General features: G+C 46.5%; 1 protein-coding gene across 3 annotated transcripts in view; it reads right to left on the bottom strand.

The window, feature by feature from the left end:
- Positions 1-17,444, bottom strand: part of WDR87 (WD repeat domain 87) — a 66,836-nt gene extending 49,392 nt beyond the window's left edge. Inside the window, exons 1-4 of one of the 3 annotated variants that reach the window (XM_056796523.1) lie at positions 17,229-17,443; positions 15,907-16,015; positions 14,957-15,064; positions 13,601-13,762 (exon numbers count right to left, since the gene is read on the bottom strand). In XM_056796523.1, coding sequence (XP_056652501.1) covers positions 13,601-13,762; positions 14,957-15,025 — 231 coding nt within the window. In that variant the 5' untranslated portion in view covers positions 15,026-15,064; positions 15,907-16,015; positions 17,229-17,443. Of the gene's footprint in view, positions 1-13,600; positions 13,763-14,956; positions 15,065-15,906; positions 16,016-17,228 lie in introns of all 3 variants that reach the window. The other 2 variants (XM_056796524.1, XM_056796525.1) reach the window with 2 other exon arrangements.
- Positions 17,445-18,377: the final 933 nt, after the last annotated feature.

Raw genomic sequence — 18,377 nt, 5'->3', positions numbered from 1 at the left:
ACTGATCTCTTTTCTTTGCCCCAGCTATCTAAGGGCTTGGGCCTTTTGGCCCAGCCTAAACAGAAGGGGTATTTAAGCCCTATTCCCTTCTCTCCCTTTTTCTCTCTCTCTATCTCTAATTCCTTTCTTACTCCTATTGTAATTAAACTCCAAAAAAGGCTGATGGCTGACTTGAGTTTTTCAATTAGGAATTACATAGCTGATTCCTTGGCGACCTTATATTAATATATATCAGCTTTTAAAGTGATTCCCTTGTTACAAATTGTACACATTTATGCCAAAAGGGACTGCCCCTAATTTGGCTTTCTGTCAATGCGCCTAGCAAAATATTGGTTTTGCTTTCTTTTCTTTTCTATTTCCTCTCTCACTATTCTAATTTCTCTTAGAAAATTGAATATTGTGTATATCTATAGTTAGAAGTGCATTTAGAACTACAAAATGATTATGATCAATGGGGAGACTATTCTTCCAATGATCATCAGGGGGGATTGTAAACCTTAAAATTTCTTAGACTTATAAATGTTGGAAATTTCACCATTGGGAAATTTCATACTTGAAAAATTTCCTACTGATAGTCTATTGGAATGTGAACCCTCCTTTGGCATGGGAGGTTCCTTCTCCTCCCTACTTAAGATTACTTTAGGACAGAAACCTTTTGCTGAACAATGGAAAGGGCTTTGACCTATACTTAAGCATAGAACAGGAAGTTCTTTGAGTCATGATTGATTTTAGAATTGATACAATAGAGATACTTGGAATGACAGAACCAGGTCTTGGAACTTACAATCTCCACCCTACTCAGTCCTAACAGGATTTAGGAAGGGCTGCAGCATAGATCAAGATTTAATTATTTGAGAATATGACCTTCAACAGACATGTGCAAAGGGGCAGACCTGTGGGTGGTCCTGGGTTAAGCTAGAGCCACCATTGGCACAGGGAAGACATGGACAGTGATTGGTAGATGTGAGAACTGAGGGGAGGGAACTGAGATGGTTTCCTTAAAGATAGCGGGGTCTGAGGACTGAAGGTGGTTGGAGAGGTTTTGCTCTGAGAGGTTGTGTTCTGAGAAGCTTGCTCTGAAGGAAGCTGGAGGTGGAGGCCCCTGAGACTGTTTCTCCATTTTGGTCACGTGAGTGATAGGGACTGATCTCTTTTCCTTGCCTCAGCTATCTAAGGGCTTGGGCCTTTTGGCCCAGCCTAAACAGAGGGGGTATTTAAGCCCTATTCCCTTCTCTCTCTCTCTCTCTCTCTCTCTCTCTCTCTCTCTCTCTCTCTCTCTCTCTCTCTCTCTCTTTCTCTCTCTCTCTCTCTCTCTCTCTCTCTCTCTCTCTCTCTCTCTCTCAAATACCTTTCTTCCTCCTGTTTGTAATTAAAAACTCCATAAAAGGTTGACGGCTGACTTGAGTTTCATTTAGGAATTACATAGCTGAATTCCTTGGCGACCTTAAATTAATATATATCAGTCTTTTAAAGTGATTTCCTTGTCACAATAGGCAGTGAGGAAACTAAACTATCAATCTTTGCAGATGTATAGCTGGAAAATCTTGAACCTTTGAACTATGTTCCCCAGAATTCCTTTTGCATCTCCCAGCATCCCTTTCCCTGCAGCCTCACTTTTGTGTGGTTACGTGATTGTATATAAGTTTGCTGTAATTCCTCCCTCTTGCTCTTTCTTTCTCATGGCTTAAGTGAGTTGGCTCTCTTTTAACTCTAGTTAAACTTGAGTTTTTGTATATTAATTTTAATTCTCACAATTTGGCTTACCACGAAGAGATAGAATTCTTAAATGTTTTTTAAGAGAGTCTATCAGTAAAAACAGTAAATTTGTCCAATGATGCAGACTCTATCCACCCACCAGCTAGAGCTGGGGTTGGCTCTTCTCTCCCTGTTGCCTGTGCTCCTGCCCACCCACCTGCTTTCCTGCCATTATGGCCACTGCTGCTTTGCCCTCTATTGCTGCTGTTGCTGCCAGTTCAGCCTGAGTGGTACCTGCCCAGCCAGGAGCCTCCACCTTCCTGTGACCAGACCCTCCCCTGCTGTGGTCCTGTGCTGTGTCTTTTCAACACACAACCTGGGAAATACTTCAGAACTGGAGGAAGTAGTAGTGGTAGTCTCTTGGTGATCGAGAATGACTATTGTCTTTGTGCAGTTTCATCTATGGTGTACCCTCATGTAGCTTTGGAGTCCAAAGGTTGAGGCACAGAGTTTGTGGCACATGGGGCATGGGATGCCAGTTGTTACGGGAGGTGCGGGTGTGGCCTGGTGTCGGCGTTCACGCGCAGCGGCAAGACGTCGACGTCGCTCATCTTCAAAGGTGGTGGCGGCCTGGCTAATGTGGGTTCGCCAGCTGCTTCTGTCAGAGGCAGCGATTTCTAGTTGCTTTGGAGTAATGCCAGCCCACTTCAAGTTGGACTTTAGCTGATCCTTGAATCTTTTCTTTGGTCGACCTTGTTTCCTGAGTCCAGCTGACAGTTCGCCATAGAATACCTGTCTTGGTATTCGCTGTGGGTCCATGCGGATGACATGTCCAGACCATCGTAGCTGGGTTTTGAGGACCATGACTTCGATGCTGGTGGAGTTGGCTCTGTCGAGGACTTCCTGGTTGGTGATTCGGTCCTGCCATCGGATCCTCATGATTGACCAGAGGGAGCGTTGGTGGAATTGCTCCAGCTGTTTCATGTGTTTCCAGTACAGTGTCCATGTCTCACAACCGTACAGGAGCGAGCTGAGGACCACTGCGTTATACACTTTGAGCTTCATCGCAGTGCTTACACCTCTGTGTTGGAGGACTTTGGAGCGCAGCTGCCCGAGTGCCTGGCTGGCCTTTTGGATCCTGGCTAATCTCATGGTCTAGGGACCCATCGTTGGCGATGGTGCTGCCCAGGTACTTGAAAGTGTTGACGTTAGAAAGCTGTGTGCCGTCAATATAATGCATGGCTGGTTAGTTGGCCTCCCTGGTGCAGGTTGGAACAGCACCTCTGTTTTGCTGAGGCTGATAGTTAGGCCAAACAGTTTTGTTGTGGTAGAGAACCTGTCCACAATGGTTTGGAGATGATTTTCTTGGTGGACCATGAGAGCATAGTCATCTGCGAAGAGAGCTTCCAGGATGAGTCTCTCTATTGTCTTTGTTTTTGCAGTCAGGCGGCGAAGGTCAAATAGTGAGCCATCCAGTCGGTATTTGATGTAGACGCCCAGGTCTAGATCCATCACAGCATGTCGTAAATAGTTGGGTGAAAAATAGGTTGAATAGTACTGGAGCAAGGACACAGCCTTGTTTCACACCATTGGTGATGTTGAAGCGATTGGAAGTCTCTCCACCAGATAGGACTTCCCCTTTCATGTCGACATGAAAGAGCTGGATCAGTTTGACGAATTTTGCCGGGCAACCAAGCTTGCTGAGGATCACCCACAATGCGTCCCTGTTCACTGTGTCAAACGCCTTTGTAAGGTCTATGAAGTATAAAAAACGTTACACCCCAATCCCTTTGGCTACCCCACCCACATCCAACATGGGCTTCCTGCCTGTTCCAGAGTTGTTGTTTTTTCCCAGCAGTGGAGAAGCAAAACCCATGCTATTCAGCCCCACCCCCTTCTAGTTCTAAGTGGATTTCTTAAAGCTGACTTTGGGATCCTAGTTTAGAAGGCTGTTACTAAAGGTTTTTCAAGGGGAGGGCAGTTAGTCCCATTCAATGGATTTAAAGTCAGAATTTGGGGGAATAAGCTTGATTTTTTCTCCTACCCAAAATACCAGGGATAGCCAGTCCTCTCATATGCAAAATATGTTATTGTTCTCCCAGGAAGTTTTGCCCTTTTTTGTTTACTCTGTAAATAAACTCCATTAAGTTTTTCAGGACTAATGCTGTTGCAAACCATGCTTGAAACTCTGGAATTCATAGAGCTAACAGGCACATATTGACTCTGCTTGATTTTTTTACTAACAGCTTGTATATACATTGCATATTTCCCATTTTGTTTACTTCTCCACAAGAATGTGCAACAAACTATGCTGCTTGAATTCCAAACTGTATAATTGAAAATCTGTTACCCTAAAAAAAGAACTACATTTCCCAGGAGCCCACGATATTAGGCAAGGACATGAAGGGTCCCATCTCTTTACTTTCTGTCCCAAGCTTGGCAGTGGTAAGGTGGGTTTTTGAACTGGCTGATCAGCCATGGGCACATGGTCTTTATTTTATATCTTCTTTATTCCTTGATTTATAATGATCATTAATAAACCTCTTAAAATATAATATTTTTATTGTTGAGATTTAATTTTAATTTTCACAAAAACCAAATTGGAATATTTTGACAAAGTTCTGAAAATCATAAATACTCTCAACATGCAGAATGGATATTCTGCCCAATGTATGTATGAGAGTGGTAACAAAAGAAATGCAAATGGATGATAAACACTGGGGAGGGGAAGGAACTTTAAAAGAGATCTGGAAGTTTATTGCTTGCTAACTATTTTGAGTTTATTCCCCTCCATATGAGGGAACAAGTCTATTGGAATTGGAGAAAAAGATTTTTGAATTCACTGCCTGTATCCTTTCAATGTTTCTTGTAATTTTAGGGGTTTGCTTTAAGGGTTAATTTCTTTTAAATTCATATATTAATCTAATCAATATATCCTGTTACATAATTTTAATTTGTACCTTTCCCCTATAACCATACTAAAGAACATCATTGTGAAAACCCATAAACACCTTTTTCAGTGGCAAAACCATCTTTGAAGTTCATAGTTCATCAACCATAATGATTCTGTTTGATTCCAGAAGAAGGGAATACAAAAAGAGCTACTGCACAGTGTCAAATTAGCACAAATGTACCTGCATAGTGCCTATTGAGCACAAGGTCAAAGAGACCAACCAATCCCAGTGGGATTGATAAAAATTTGAGCCAAGACAAAAGGATTTGAACTTTTGGGGGGTTCAAGGTTGTGGCTATTTAACATATGTCAGAAGCAGGACTTCTTTGAGCTCTATCAGGCATCTCACTTTGGCTCCTCTCTGGCTCCCATAATCTAGTCCCTTTTCTGTCTTTCATAGTGTGGCAAACTTTCTGTAGTCCTATCTACTAATTGGGTAAGTGCATAATTTCTTAAATCATTTTAACCGGGCCCTGATTCAAGGACCTGTTATAGGTTTTTTCCCTTTATTTAGATTTTTAGGCATTAGACACTGATATTTTTTATTTCATCCAGCAGTTATTTTTTCTCTATTATTTGGATTTTTTTGATGTTTTTTAATTTCTTTTGCTAAGTGATTCATATACCTCATAACTCAGCCATGAATCCCTCAGTGATCCCTATGTCTGTTATTATCCTCCTGGGGGGGGGGGGGACTGTATTATGTTATAATGCAAAGTTTAAATTCCTTTGAGAGAAATTTTAGGATAAGAGACTACCTTCCAGAATCCAGAAGGCTAACTTGTTTGGAGAAGGCACCATGAAGATGCCTGCAGAGACCACACGCAGTACAAAAATCCAGAGTGAATTTTTGGATGTGCTAAATTGAACTTTGGGGGAGGGTTGAATGTATTTGTTTGAATGTATACTCTTATGCCAAAGTGGACTGCCCACAAATAGGCTTTTTGTCAGTTTAGCAATCAATTATTTTGTTCTCTTTTCCTTTTATCCACAAATTATTGCAATTTATGAGTTAGTTATGTTTCCATGATCTTTTGGGCAGACTAGTCTTCCAATAAGATCACAGGGGGAATGGTATAATTGGAAAATCTTGAACCTTTGAACTATGTTCCCCAGAATTACTTTTAAACCTCCCAGCATCCCTTTCCCTGGGTACTCACTTTTGTGTGGTTACATGATTGGATATTAGTTTGCTGTAACTCCTCCCTCTTGTTCTTTCTTTCTTTCTCACAGCTTAAGTAGGTTAACTCCCTTTTACTTCTAGTTTTTTTATGTTTATAAATCTTAAGTTTTTGTATGTTAATTTAAATTCTCACACAGATGGCTTGATGGTATACCCAGAGAATCCAAGAAAATCAACTAAAAACTAATAGAAACAATTAATAGCCTTAGCAAAGTTAGAGCATACACAAATAAACCCACAGAAATCATCAGCATTCCTATATGTTTTCGATAAAACCCAGCAGCAAGAGTTAGAAAGAGAAATTCCATTTTAAATTACTCTAGACAAGATAAAATACCTGGGAATATACTTGCCAAGCCAAATTCAGGAATTATATGAACATGACTACAAAATATACTTCACACAAATAAAACTAGATCTAACAACTAGAAAAATAATCATTGCTCATTGGTAGGATGAGCTAATGTAATAGAAATGACAATCCTACCTCAATTAATTTACTTATTCAGTGTTATACCTATCAAACTACCAAAACACTTTTTTATAGAATTAGAAAAAAATAACTACAAAGTTCATCCGGAAGAACAAAAAATTAAGAATGTCAAGGGAAATAATGAAAAAAATGTAAAGGATGGAGGCCTAGCTTTACCAGATCTCAAATTATACTATAAAGTAGTAATCATCAAAACTATATGATACTGGCTTGGAGACAGAAGGGAAGATCAACAGAATACACTTGGTGTAAATGACAGTAGCAAGACAGTGTTTGATAAACCCAAAGATCCCAGCTTTTGGGTCAAGAACCCACTATTTGACAAAAACTACTGGGAGAATTAGAAAACAGTCCAGGAGAAATTAGGTTTAGATCAACATCTTATACCCTATACCAAGATTAATTCAGAGTGAGTAAATGACTTAAATATAAAGAGGGAAATCATAAACAAATTAGGTGACCATAGAATAGTTTATCTTCAGATCTATGGGAAAGGAAGAAACATAATACCAAGCAAGAGATATAGAATACTAAAAAATGAATCATTTTGATTGTATCAAATTTAAAAGTTTCTGTACAAACAAAACCAATGCAACCAAAATTAGAAGGGAAGCAACAAATTGGGGGAAAATTTATAATAAATACCTCTCACAATGGTCTCATTTCTCAAATTCATAAGGAGCTAAGCCAATTGTACAAAAAACCAAGCCATTCCCCGAACTGACAAATGGTCATGGGATATAAATAGACAAGTTTTCAGATAAAGAAATCAAAACTATCAATAAGTGCATGAAAAAGTTTTCTAAATCTGTCACAATTAGAGAAGTGCAAATAAAACAACGCTGAGTACCACCTCACACCTAGGAGATTGGCCAATATGACAATAAAGGAAAATAATAAATGTTGGAGGGGATGCAGCAAAATTGGGACACCAATACACTGCTGGTGGAGGAGTGAATTGATCCAACCATTCTGGAGGGCAATTTGGGACTATCATCCAGCCATAACACTGCTGGGTTTGTACCCCAAAGAGATAATAAGGAAAAAGACCTGTATAAGAATATTCATAGCTGTGCTCTTTGTGGTGGCAAAAAATTGGAAAATGAGGGGATGCCCTTCAATTGGGGAATGGCTGAACACATTGTGGTATCTGCTGGTGATGGAATACTACTGTGCTAAAAGGATTGATGTTCTGGAAGATTTCTATATGAACTGATGCAGAGTGACATGAGCAGAACAAGGAGAACATTGTACACAGAAAGTGAAACATTGTGGAACTATCCAATGTGATGGACTTTGCTACTAGTAGCAATAGGACACTCCTGAAGGACTTATGGGAAAGAATGCTAACCACATTGAGAGAAAGAACTGTGGGAGTAGAAATGCAAAAGCAAAACATATGACATCACTTGTCATATATATATATATATATTATATATATATAATATATATATATATATATATGGGGATGTGATTTGGGGTTTAGGCTTTATATGGAAATAAGTGTCAAGTGAAAACATTTGTACAACCCAGCGGAATTGCTTGTCAGGTGGGGGGAGGAAAGAGAGAGAAAATGAAAATCTAAATAAATAATTAACTAAAGATTTTAAGAGGTAGCAGAGGAAGATTTCACTTGTTTATTTAGCCTCATTTGGGAAAGAAGAAGGGATGAGTTTGTGTGTGTTTTTCTTTTAAGCTCAGCAGAGGAATGGGGCAGATTTTGAGGCTTAACAACTTGAAGTAAATGATGGAGCCATTCAAAAATGCAATTAGAGAAATGCCAACTGAAGTTTCAAGGAAGTCTGAGATGCCAGCCAACAGCCAGCCATGACACTCACAAAGCAAGCAAAAGAAGAAATGACAAATGCTGGGAGGGGCTGTGGGAAAATAGACACATGATGCGGCGGTTATTTGTCAGTGGACCTATGAATGAATGGGTGCAACTACTTTGGAGAGAAACTTGTCATTACGTACAAAAAGTTGGCTAGGCTTATAGCCAAAAGGGATCAAAGAAAGAGGAAAAGGAAAGGAAAAAGAGAATGAAAAGTGAAACAAAGAGAAACAAAAGGGGTTGGGCTTCGTTTTCCTGGCCCAGAGAGAGAGCAGCCCTAAGCCTTCCAGATCGGGTCTAGGCTGCGCCCCACCACCTCCCATCATCTGTCTCTCCAAATGATTCTCAAACTACTTTCATCAGCTCTCCATTCATCTGATCCAGATAGCACGGGCCTTCGTGTACTCTCCTTGCCTCTTCCTAGAAATAGGGGTAAGTCTAAAGAAATGTATCTGGGCATACTTTTTAGGCCCCAGGGACAGTGAGGCGGCTCAGTGGATGGAGAGCTGGGCCAGGAGACGGGAGGTCCTGGGTTCCAATTTGGCCTCGGACACGTCCCAGCTGGGTGACTGGTCAAATCACTTAACCCCCATGGCCTAACTCTTAGCACTCTTCTACCACTCGCTACTGATTCTAAGACGGAAGGGAACGGCTAAGAAACACACACACACCAGGGCGGGCAGAGAGGAAGGATTATGGTGACACATAAAAATGATAAAAACAACAGAGTCCAAACAAACCAAAAAGAAAATTCTGAAAAGGGAACTCTATTGGAGCAACTGGAAGAGGTTCTCCAATGACGATGGGCTAGAGTCTAATTTGGAAAAAGAAACAAATGCCCCTTCAGAGCCTTCCCGTCATTAAGGCTCACAGAGGGAGTTAAGGGACGCGGGCAGGGCTGGGCTTATCTACTTGGGTAATCTTGGATGGAAAGAGAAAAGGGAGGGAAAGAGGCGGATGCTAGCGAAGAAAGGGACCTTAGCGGGGACCAGGGCCCTTTTGCGTCTGTCACCCCAACACCTAGCACCAAGCAGGCGCTGAACGCTTTTCCGCTCGTTCGTCAGCCTCGAGCGCACCAAGTCTAACCAAGACTCCCCTGCTTGGCCAGTGCTGGTGTCTTCCTCTCCACTCTGGGACAATCTTTCTCTCCCTCACCCAGCAGATGGGGATCCTGGGAGAGTCCCTCGGGAGGCCCACACCCTCCTCAGTGGGACTCATCAGTCCTTGGCTGGCTGCTGCTTAGAATGTGACCGACGGCTTGGAAAGATGGAGAGAGCAGAGGGCTCCGGGAGTCAATGTGCCCGCGGCGCCACGCCAAGAGAGGCTGAGAAGGCTGGGATTCCCCAGAAGCAGGCAGGCACCACTATTGGCCCAGTCCAATGAGGGAATGAATGCCTCAGGCCAGGGGTCCCCAAACCGTCTACACAGGGTGTAAAAAATAGACTCGAATACAGGACTACAATCCCCATGAGCCTTTGCTCCACTTCCCCAGAATGCCTTGTAATCTCACCTGGGCCGAGATCGAGAAGGTATTTAAGTTGATTCAAAGGCTTTTGAGGGGCTTTCGGCTGTTTTGGACTTCCGTTTTGGAGCAGAGGCGTCTCTTTCATGATGTGAGGTTATTTTGTCTAGGCCTCTAGCCTAGGCACATGTTTCTTACTTGTATATTTTTTTAATCTTTAACCTTTAATAAACCTCTAAAAAATATAATACTCCTTGCAGAGAGAAACTAATTTCTACCTGCCTCAGTCTCCCCATCTCCCCTAAATTTTAACTGTTACAGTTTATGGCGACCACTAGATTGGATGAGAACTTCTCAAAATTTTTTTTAGCCTAGAGAATTTTTTTTAAAGCCAAAGTTCTCCAAGATGCTCTTTAGAAAACCATCTTGATCAGCTCCTGCCTGCGGCCCTCTCCGGCTCCTGCTTCTGCTCCTGGCCTCTCACCTGGTGCCTGAGCTGTGCTCCAGCTCCCGGCCCGACCCACCCCGGCGGTCTGTCTCTCACCCATCTGGCCTCCAACCCAGCCGGCTCATCACCCAGATCCTTGGAGCAGATCGCTCAGGACTCATTGCCACCAGCTGGTAACAGTATTGGCCATGTGGGCGGAGGGGAGAGACCAGAGGGAAAGGAGACCGGGTAATTTTCCCTTAGGCTAAGCCTCCACGTGGCTGGGGGTATTGGCCACTGCGGGATCAGAGAGGGGAAAGATAGAAAAGACTAGAGAGAAGAAACAGACTTTTCAAACAGAAACCTAAAAAGCAATGAGCTGTTTAAAAGGATTTTTGACTCTTCTGGCAATTTCATTGATTTTACCTGCCTGTCTGGGAGCAGACTCAGACCAAAGATTCAACTTTGAATTTGAAAATGGGTGGCCCAGCGAACTGGAAGCCAGGCCCAGAGACGGGAGGTCTCTAGTTAAAATCTGGCCTCCGATGCTTCCCAGCTATGGGGCCCTGGACGGATCCCTTGAACCCCTTAGCCTAGCCTTTACTACTCTACCTTCGGACAATATACATTTAAATGGATAATTAAAAACAAACAAACAAACAAACAAAAAACCCCAAGGAACTTTGAAGAGACTAAAGGCTATATTCTAAGGCATTTCAGACTCCAATGGTTTATAAACATCTCTGTATTCTATTGCATTTTTTGTTTAAGATATAACTTTGTGATTTTAAGTTCATATATTACTGGATTCAATATTATTCTGTGAACTGAAGGTTGATTGAATTTATTTTGAATGTACTGAGTTTTAAAATTCTGTTGTTTTTCCCCTATAACTGTGTTGAACAAATATTATTGTGAATAGGCCCATATATGAAAAAAACAGCCTTTTTCTATTTTGCTGAGGATAGATGGACTTCAGAACTGGTTATAATTGTATTAACAACCTTGGAAAATTTAATGTGCTAAATACCTCAAATGATTTGATTTTAAGGGTTTTTTAAATATGATTGTTGGAAATTTTTTTTTAACAATCTGGTTATTTTTGCCTGCCCCTACCACGAGGTAAGGCCCATTACAGTAGCTGAAGTGAAATACATTTTATAACCCCCAACCTTCCCACATGTGAATGGAAGTTGGGCGGTTAATTTCAGGGCATTTGTATCCCTATAAGCCTCCAAGAAAAAGGAGCACCCCTTTGTTTATGCTCTTCAGCTCACTACTTTACTTCTACCAGAATGATATATAGATTTCTTGATTATGTTCTAAACCCAAGATGAGTTTTACTTTGTTTTAAAAAATATGTTTAAATACCAAGGTTGAAAGATTGCTATGTTTGTAAAAATTGTGACAAATGTCCACCAATTCATAGGTTTTAAAAATGTCATACAGCAACTTATATGAAATATGAAGGTGTGTTTGTTTGCTATTGTAATTAATTGGGCTATTGAGAATTTTGGGGATTTTGATATCTACATAGTTGTACTACTGTATTTTTAAAAATGAAAAATTGTTAACCTTGTTCAATTCATTTGCCTTCTACTCACAGTGATCATGGCCAGATACAAAGAGGAAATGGATCTCATTTTTTGATGAGAAAGTCTTACATTTTATATTTTCTTAGCTGACACAGAGTGTCAATGATTATAAGCTATATTTTTGAATTTTTAAAGCTCTTTTATTATTATATTTTTCTTGCATGTGCAATATACTTTTTTCAGGTTTTATTTTTATTTTTCTCTCCTTTTTATATTTGAAGCACATGTCACCAGTATTAAGATTCTCTTTAACCTTTTGATTTTTAAGTTTAAGATACATTTGCTAATACGTGCCCTAAAAAGCTTGTGACTATAAAAATGATGCCACTAATTATTTAAATAAATTATGGGACTTTGCTTAATGATTCTGTCTGATTCCAGGACAAGATATACACACAAGAGCCATTTCATAGGGCCAAAGAAAGGCCAATCCAGGATGGATTGATGCATTTCTAGGCCAATACAAAGGTCTTGAACCTAGTGTGAAGACTCGAGGTTACTATGTTTAACATGTGTTAAGACATAGGCTTTCCTTGTATCCACACTCACCCTGAAGATACTCACAGATGAGTATCCCCAAAACCTTGGCTCCTACTTGGCTTCTATAATCTGGTCCCTTTCTTTTCTGCCTCTCGTAGTGTGGTACCTTTCTGTAGTCCTGGCACTGACTGGGTAAATGCATCATTACTTAGATCATTTTGATTGGGCCCTGATTGAAGGACCTGTTATAGATTTATTTTTCTTCTACTTGGAATTTTTACACATAAGACTTTGATAGTCTATATTTTCATCCAGAAATTTTTCTTTTCTTTTGGATTTTCTGATGTCTTTTTAATATCTCTTGCCAATTGATTCATATACCTCATACCTCAGCCATGCATCCCTAAGTGATCCCTTTTTTTTATATCACCCTCTTAACGGGGGGAATGTAAAAAAATATCATTATTTAAATTGCAAAGTTTAAATTCCTTTTGAGAAGAATTTTAGGTAAAGAAGATGGTACCTCTCTGAATCCAGAACTGAACTGTTGGAGAAGCCACCATGAAGAAGCCTCCAGACCACGAACTGCACAAAATGAACTTTGGGTGTGGTTAATGAACATTTATTTGCATGCATACTTTCATGCCAAAGGGGACTGCCCCCTAACTGGCTTTCTGTCAATGCGTCCAGTAATTATTGGTTTTATTCTTTTCTTTCTCTTATCCTCAATTATTGTAATCTTTAAATTGATTATGATTTCATGATCCTTTGGAAAAAAATTAATTTTTTTGCAAACTATCAAAGGGGGGGAATGTAAAAAATAGACTCGAATACAGGACTACAATCCCCATGAGCCTTTGCTCCACTTCCCCAGAATGCCTTGTAATCTCACCTGGGCCGAGATCGAGAAGGTATTTAAGTTGATTCAAAGGCTTTTGAGGGGCTTTCGGCTGTTTTGGACTTCCGTTTTGGAGCAGAGGCGTCTCTTCCATGATGTGAGGTTATTTTGTCTAGGCCTCTGGCCTAGGCACATGTTTCTTACTTGTATATTTTTTTAATCTTTAACCTTTAATAAACCTCTAAAAAATATAATACTCCTTGCAGAGAGAAACTAATTTCTACCTGCCTCAGTCTCCCCATCTCCCCTAAATTTTAACTGTTACAAGGGGCCAGTTCACTGTCCCTCAGCCCGTTGGAGGGCCGGACCGTGACAAGCTAACCCTACGGGGCAGCCGTGGACACAGTGCAGAATCCCCTCCCCCAGATCGCCGCTCACCAGGCAGACGTCTTCCACTGCGCAGCCACAGCATCCTTTGTGAAGGCCTCGCACAAAGAGCGCCGCCACATCCAGGGTGGGGGCCGGACCCACGTGGCCTAGTTTGGGGACCCTGCCTTGGGCTCTGCCGCCCGCTCCAGCTGATCCTTCCTCCTCCACAGCAGCCCCTGAAACCCTCGAGGGCCAAGAAGCTGGGCACACTTACGTACAACTCTTTCACCTTCTGCCAGCCTAAGCAGACGTAGTAGTGGGCATCAATGTAGTAGTGGCAGATGTAGGGCATTTTCTCAGGCCGCCGGCTCTCTCGGAACACGATCTCAGGATTGTCACTCAGGATATTCAAGGCATCTGTCCGCTCTCCACTTTGCTGGAGAAGAGGCCCTGGGTGAGTCACCATCCCTCGCTCTGGCTTCCCCTCCCTTCTCCTTCCTTTCCTCTCTTGGGTCTGGACCCCATTTTGGCTTCTCTGCCATGGCTCTCCCCTTGGTAGACCAGAAGTTTCCCAAGCACAGCTGGCCGGCTCTCCATCTCTTTCACAGCAGCAGCATCTCCAAGAGTCACGGGGCCTCGTCCAATCCCCTCGCTCTTTTTACAGATGGGGAAACTGAGGTCCACGGAGAAGTCGCTTGGTAACAAATGGCAGAGCCTTTCTTTGGACCTGGGCCCTTGGCTCCAAATGAAGCCTCTTGCCCACATCTATCCCCTTCCCCTCCCTGGCCAGACCTTCCAGACTACAGGAGCTGCCTCCATGTGGGCTCCCTCCGGGCGTCCCCCTCACATCATGGCCTTCCCCTGCTCAAAGACCTTTCGTGGTCCCCTACGCCTGCAAGACAAGGCCGGCCCAGCCTCTGCCTCCGGCCTCTCCACACGCAACTTCTGCACTTTCGGCTTGTGAAGAGGGCTCTGAGCCATGTTCCTCGAATGGAGTCCATGCAGCTGACCGACCCAAGTCCCACCCTTGAGGATCGGCTTTATCTGGGGGCTGCTGAGGCTCCGGGAGGGGCCTGTCTGAGATCTCCCAGCCAGGGAGCCTTCTGCTACGGCTGCTGTTTTTAATGACACCAAAAGCAAGGAACCCAGGTGGATCCAGAGGAAGCTGAGGCACCGCGGAAAGCCCGGGAAGTTCTTTCCGCTCTCATGTCTCAGCCTCACCCTCTAAAAATAAAGGGGGGGCCCAGGGGAAAGGCTGCCGGCTTTGGCGTCCGAGAGCCCGCGTTTGAATCTCAGTGTTGCCATTTTTCTCTCGGTGACCTGAGCCTCAGTTTCCCTCTCTTTCAAAGAAGGGCCCGCCAGTTCCCTGGGGCAATCTCTGGGCGGCTGGGGACCAGGAGGCCATGGCCAAGCTCCCTCCCAGTGACATGGCGGCAGGAGGCCTCCCAGTCCAGTGTCATGTCCATGTTCCCCTGCCGTTCCTCACATGGGCTTCAGGCTTGACTAGAACCTTCCAGGATGAGAGGGCAGGCCTTGAGGTGAGCCCCTGGGACTCTAACCAGGGCCCCCTACTCATTCCCTGGGGCTCTGTCCGGGCCTGGGTACAGGGAGGGCCCGAGCCATGGCTCACCATGCGTTTGTTCACGGTATCGTTGATGATTCTTTTCATCTTTTTCCACTCAGGAATCAACTCCTCCATGGTTCTTCCTGGACGTCTCTTCTCAAAGAACCTGCAGGGCTGCAAGAAGGGCACCTCCCACATGTCAGCCCCAAGCTCAGAAAGAGGGGCTCAGCCCTGGGGGGGGGCTTTCAGAGAAAGGGAAATGGGGGAGGATGTTGGCCCTGACCCCTCCCTCTTGGTCCTGGGGGCCTGCCCACCAGGCCCGCTCACCCTTAAAGGAAAATGGCGCCCATCGCCAAGAGCCACCAATCAGAGAATCACAGAAAGGGACCGTTTCGTGTAGTTCTCTTCTTGGGTCCTGGGGGCAGCCGGGGGGCTCAGTGAATTGGGAGCCGGCCAGAGATGAGAGGCCCCGAGTTCCCATCTGGCCTCAGACACCTCCTAGCTGTGTGACCCTGTCACACCCCGAACTCCACTGCCTGCCCTTCCTGCTCTTCTGCCTTGGAACCAAGGCCCAGTGTCGAAGGTCAGGGTTTCAAAAGAGTCCCAGGAGGCCGTCTGATCCAGCCCACTCACTTGACCATGATCGACCCCCTGCCCATCGCCCTCGGCTCTTTCATGACAACTCATTATTCCCATCTCACGGAGGAGGACCCTGAAGCTTGGAACCTTCAAGAGCCTTGGCCAAGTCTCAGGGATGGACGGACGGAGCTTGTTCACCCCCCCATCCCTGCCTCCCTCCACCCTCTGCCTCCAGCCAGGACGGGGGAGGCGTGACTAGATCTAGAGGGTCCTCCTCCACCTCCACCGGTAGGGTTCTCCCTGGACCAGGGCCCACCAAGGCTGCAGGTCCGCTTGCCTGGGCTGCCCCTCTGATGCCCAAGAGCGAGGGTGATGTCGTGGCGGGGGAGCGGCACACAGCGCAGGGCTGTCGGCTCGGCCTCCAAGGTCGTACTCACCCGAGGCGGCTCCCTCCGTGGGGTCTGATCCCTTCTCTAGTTGTGCCAGAAAGAGCAACTCGCCAGATGCTTCTGGCTCAGCCTCTCCAAATCGCACAGCAGCAGAGCCCTAGCAGGAAGGGGAGGAGGAGGAGAGGAGGAGTCTGGGAAAGGCCCTGGACTTGGCTCAGCCCCAAATGCTTTGGATTGGGAGAAGGGATCCAGGGATGAGCAGAACCGCGAGGCAAACTGGACCATCTGCGCCGCGGGCCGGGACCGAGCCAAGACACTCTCCCGGAAGCCAAGAGAGTGGCCGTGCCCAGGCCCTCGCAGCCCTGACCTCTGACCTGCCGCTCCAGGACTGCTCACAAGCGCGTCCTCCGACCTCTGGGCCCAGCGCCTGCCCCTCTTTCCCGCTAAACTCCAAAAGGTGGCTGCAACAGGCGCCCGCTTTGTCCTTGCCTCCTCCATCTGGCTAGTCACCTTCCCCCTTCCCCGAGGCCCAGGCTCGGCCTCGGACCCTGCCGCTGTCTCCTCCCTCTCCTGCGCTGGCTCATCCTCCAGGGCCCAGGTTCTGGCCCAGGCCCTCTGCTCTCCTCCCTCCAGGAGGCTGCCAGTCCTGCCCCCGCGTCCCTGCTGCCCTCGTCTCCCACCTCCGAGCGCCTTCAGACCTCAGAAGGGCCTGTGCAGGAGGCGCCTCACCCTGAAGACACGCCCTTGTGTGCTGGACCCTGCGGGCTCCCTGCTGCTGCCAGGGCCCGGCTCAGCCCCAGACAGTGCCGCCCCTGCCCATCCTCCGCGGCAGTCAGGCATGGGCCAGGCCTGCTCTCCCTCCTCCTCCTCCTCCTCCTCCTGGCTCCCAGCAGCCCTTTCTGAGCCCCCTGAATGCCCAGGCTTCCTGGGGGGGCCGGTGTCTCCTGTCTATCCTGGCTGTTTGCATCCTGCCCCCCATTGGCCTCGGGGCCCCTCCCGAACAGGCACTGCCCTTGGCACAAGGCCTGGCATACAGTGGGTGCTTAATAAGTGTAGGCTGGGTTAGATCCAAGTGGGAGGGGCTCCAAAGGGGGTGGGGTCCTGGCACTTCTAGGGGGCCTAGTCCAGATGTGAACACGGGGTGGGGGACTGGCCCTTGGTCCCACAGTAGTGAGTGGCTTGGCAGGCTGGGGAGCCAGGCTCAAGCTCCAGCGCGGCCTCTCCCCAGGTACCCCCTCCTCGAGGATCTCCAAGCGCCCTTCTGGGGCCCGGGAGGGGGGCCAGGGCGGAGGGCCCAGGCCCTCCTAGGCACGGGGGGAAACTGAGGCCCGGGGCTGGTCTGGCCGTGAAGGCCGTTGGGGTCCCGTTACCTGCGGACCCTAGGTCAGGAAAAGAGAGAGGGGGGGGAGGAGCGCGCACAGGCCCGTCATTCTAATTCGGTCCCACGCCTGGCCTTTTAAGGGAAGAGGACGCGGGTGGGGCGGAGCGTCTCCAAGGAAACGAGCCTGTGGACGCCCCCAGCACTTAAGCGCCCTTCTTTCCTCCGACCCTTCCCACGCGCAAGCGCGCTTCACTCCCACAGCCACTCCCGCTCCCTTCCCACTCTCTCCTCAGTGATTTTCGGCTTAGCTGCCACTTTTGCGCCCTCCCTCTTCCGGGTACCCTCTGAAGCACGTGCATTTTTTTCGCAAATCTTTTACGCGCATGCGTGTTCCCGCCCCCTCTCTTCGGGTGTGAGATGGGAAGAGCATCGGGGGCGTGACCACGATACTTCTTTCCCTCCCCGGTGGGCGGGGCCTTGGGTTAGGTCCCTCCCTTCCCCCCACTTTTCGTACACAAAATGGAGAACGAGCTGGAGAGCCTGTGGGGGTTCCCTACCCCTTTGGCGGGGGGAAAACTGAGGCACAAAGAGGCCAAGGGACTGCCAGAAGCCGCACTGCTACCAACCACACCAGCAGTCCCCCCTGCCATGTTCCTGAAGGGAACAGACATGTTTTAAGCTCCTGCTGTATATATACCAGCCCCGGGACGGAAGGGCCTATATTCACCCCAATTTGCAGAGGAGGAGCCTGAGGCAGCCCGCACACCCTGCACTGGAGACTTGCCCCTCCCCCGATACCCAGAGCTTTCCAGCAGCCTGGGGAAGCCGTTGTAGAGGGAGGAGTGTGCCCATTTTACAGAGCAGGAAACTAAGGGTCCACTTGCGGGACTTTAAACCCTCCCAGTGGAAAGGCTCGGCCAGGGAGCGCCTTTGGTCTTCCGGGGGCCCCAGGGTTGATGGGATGCAGCGTGCAAAGTCGGGAGTCCCTTCCCCTCCAAGAGCACGCTAGGAAGCGAGGAGGACCCGGCCGAAGCAGGCCTTTGCCTCCCTTCGCCCGGGGCTGCGGGTGCTGTCCTCGGTCCTGGCTGCGCACCTCCCGCGTGGGGGAGGGGCGCGCATGCGGACTCACACGCCCCGAGTCTCTCGCGCGCACACTGGGCTGGGTGGATGATGGGTTCTCGATAGTAAAATATCGCAG

Source organism: Monodelphis domestica, chromosome 4 (genome assembly GCF_027887165.1).
Source record: "Monodelphis domestica isolate mMonDom1 chromosome 4, mMonDom1.pri, whole genome shotgun sequence".
NCBI classification, from domain to species: Eukaryota; Metazoa; Chordata; class Mammalia; order Didelphimorphia; family Didelphidae; genus Monodelphis; species Monodelphis domestica.
Note: the sequence above shows the minus strand (reverse complement) of the source record. Positions and strands in the feature narration are given on the sequence as shown.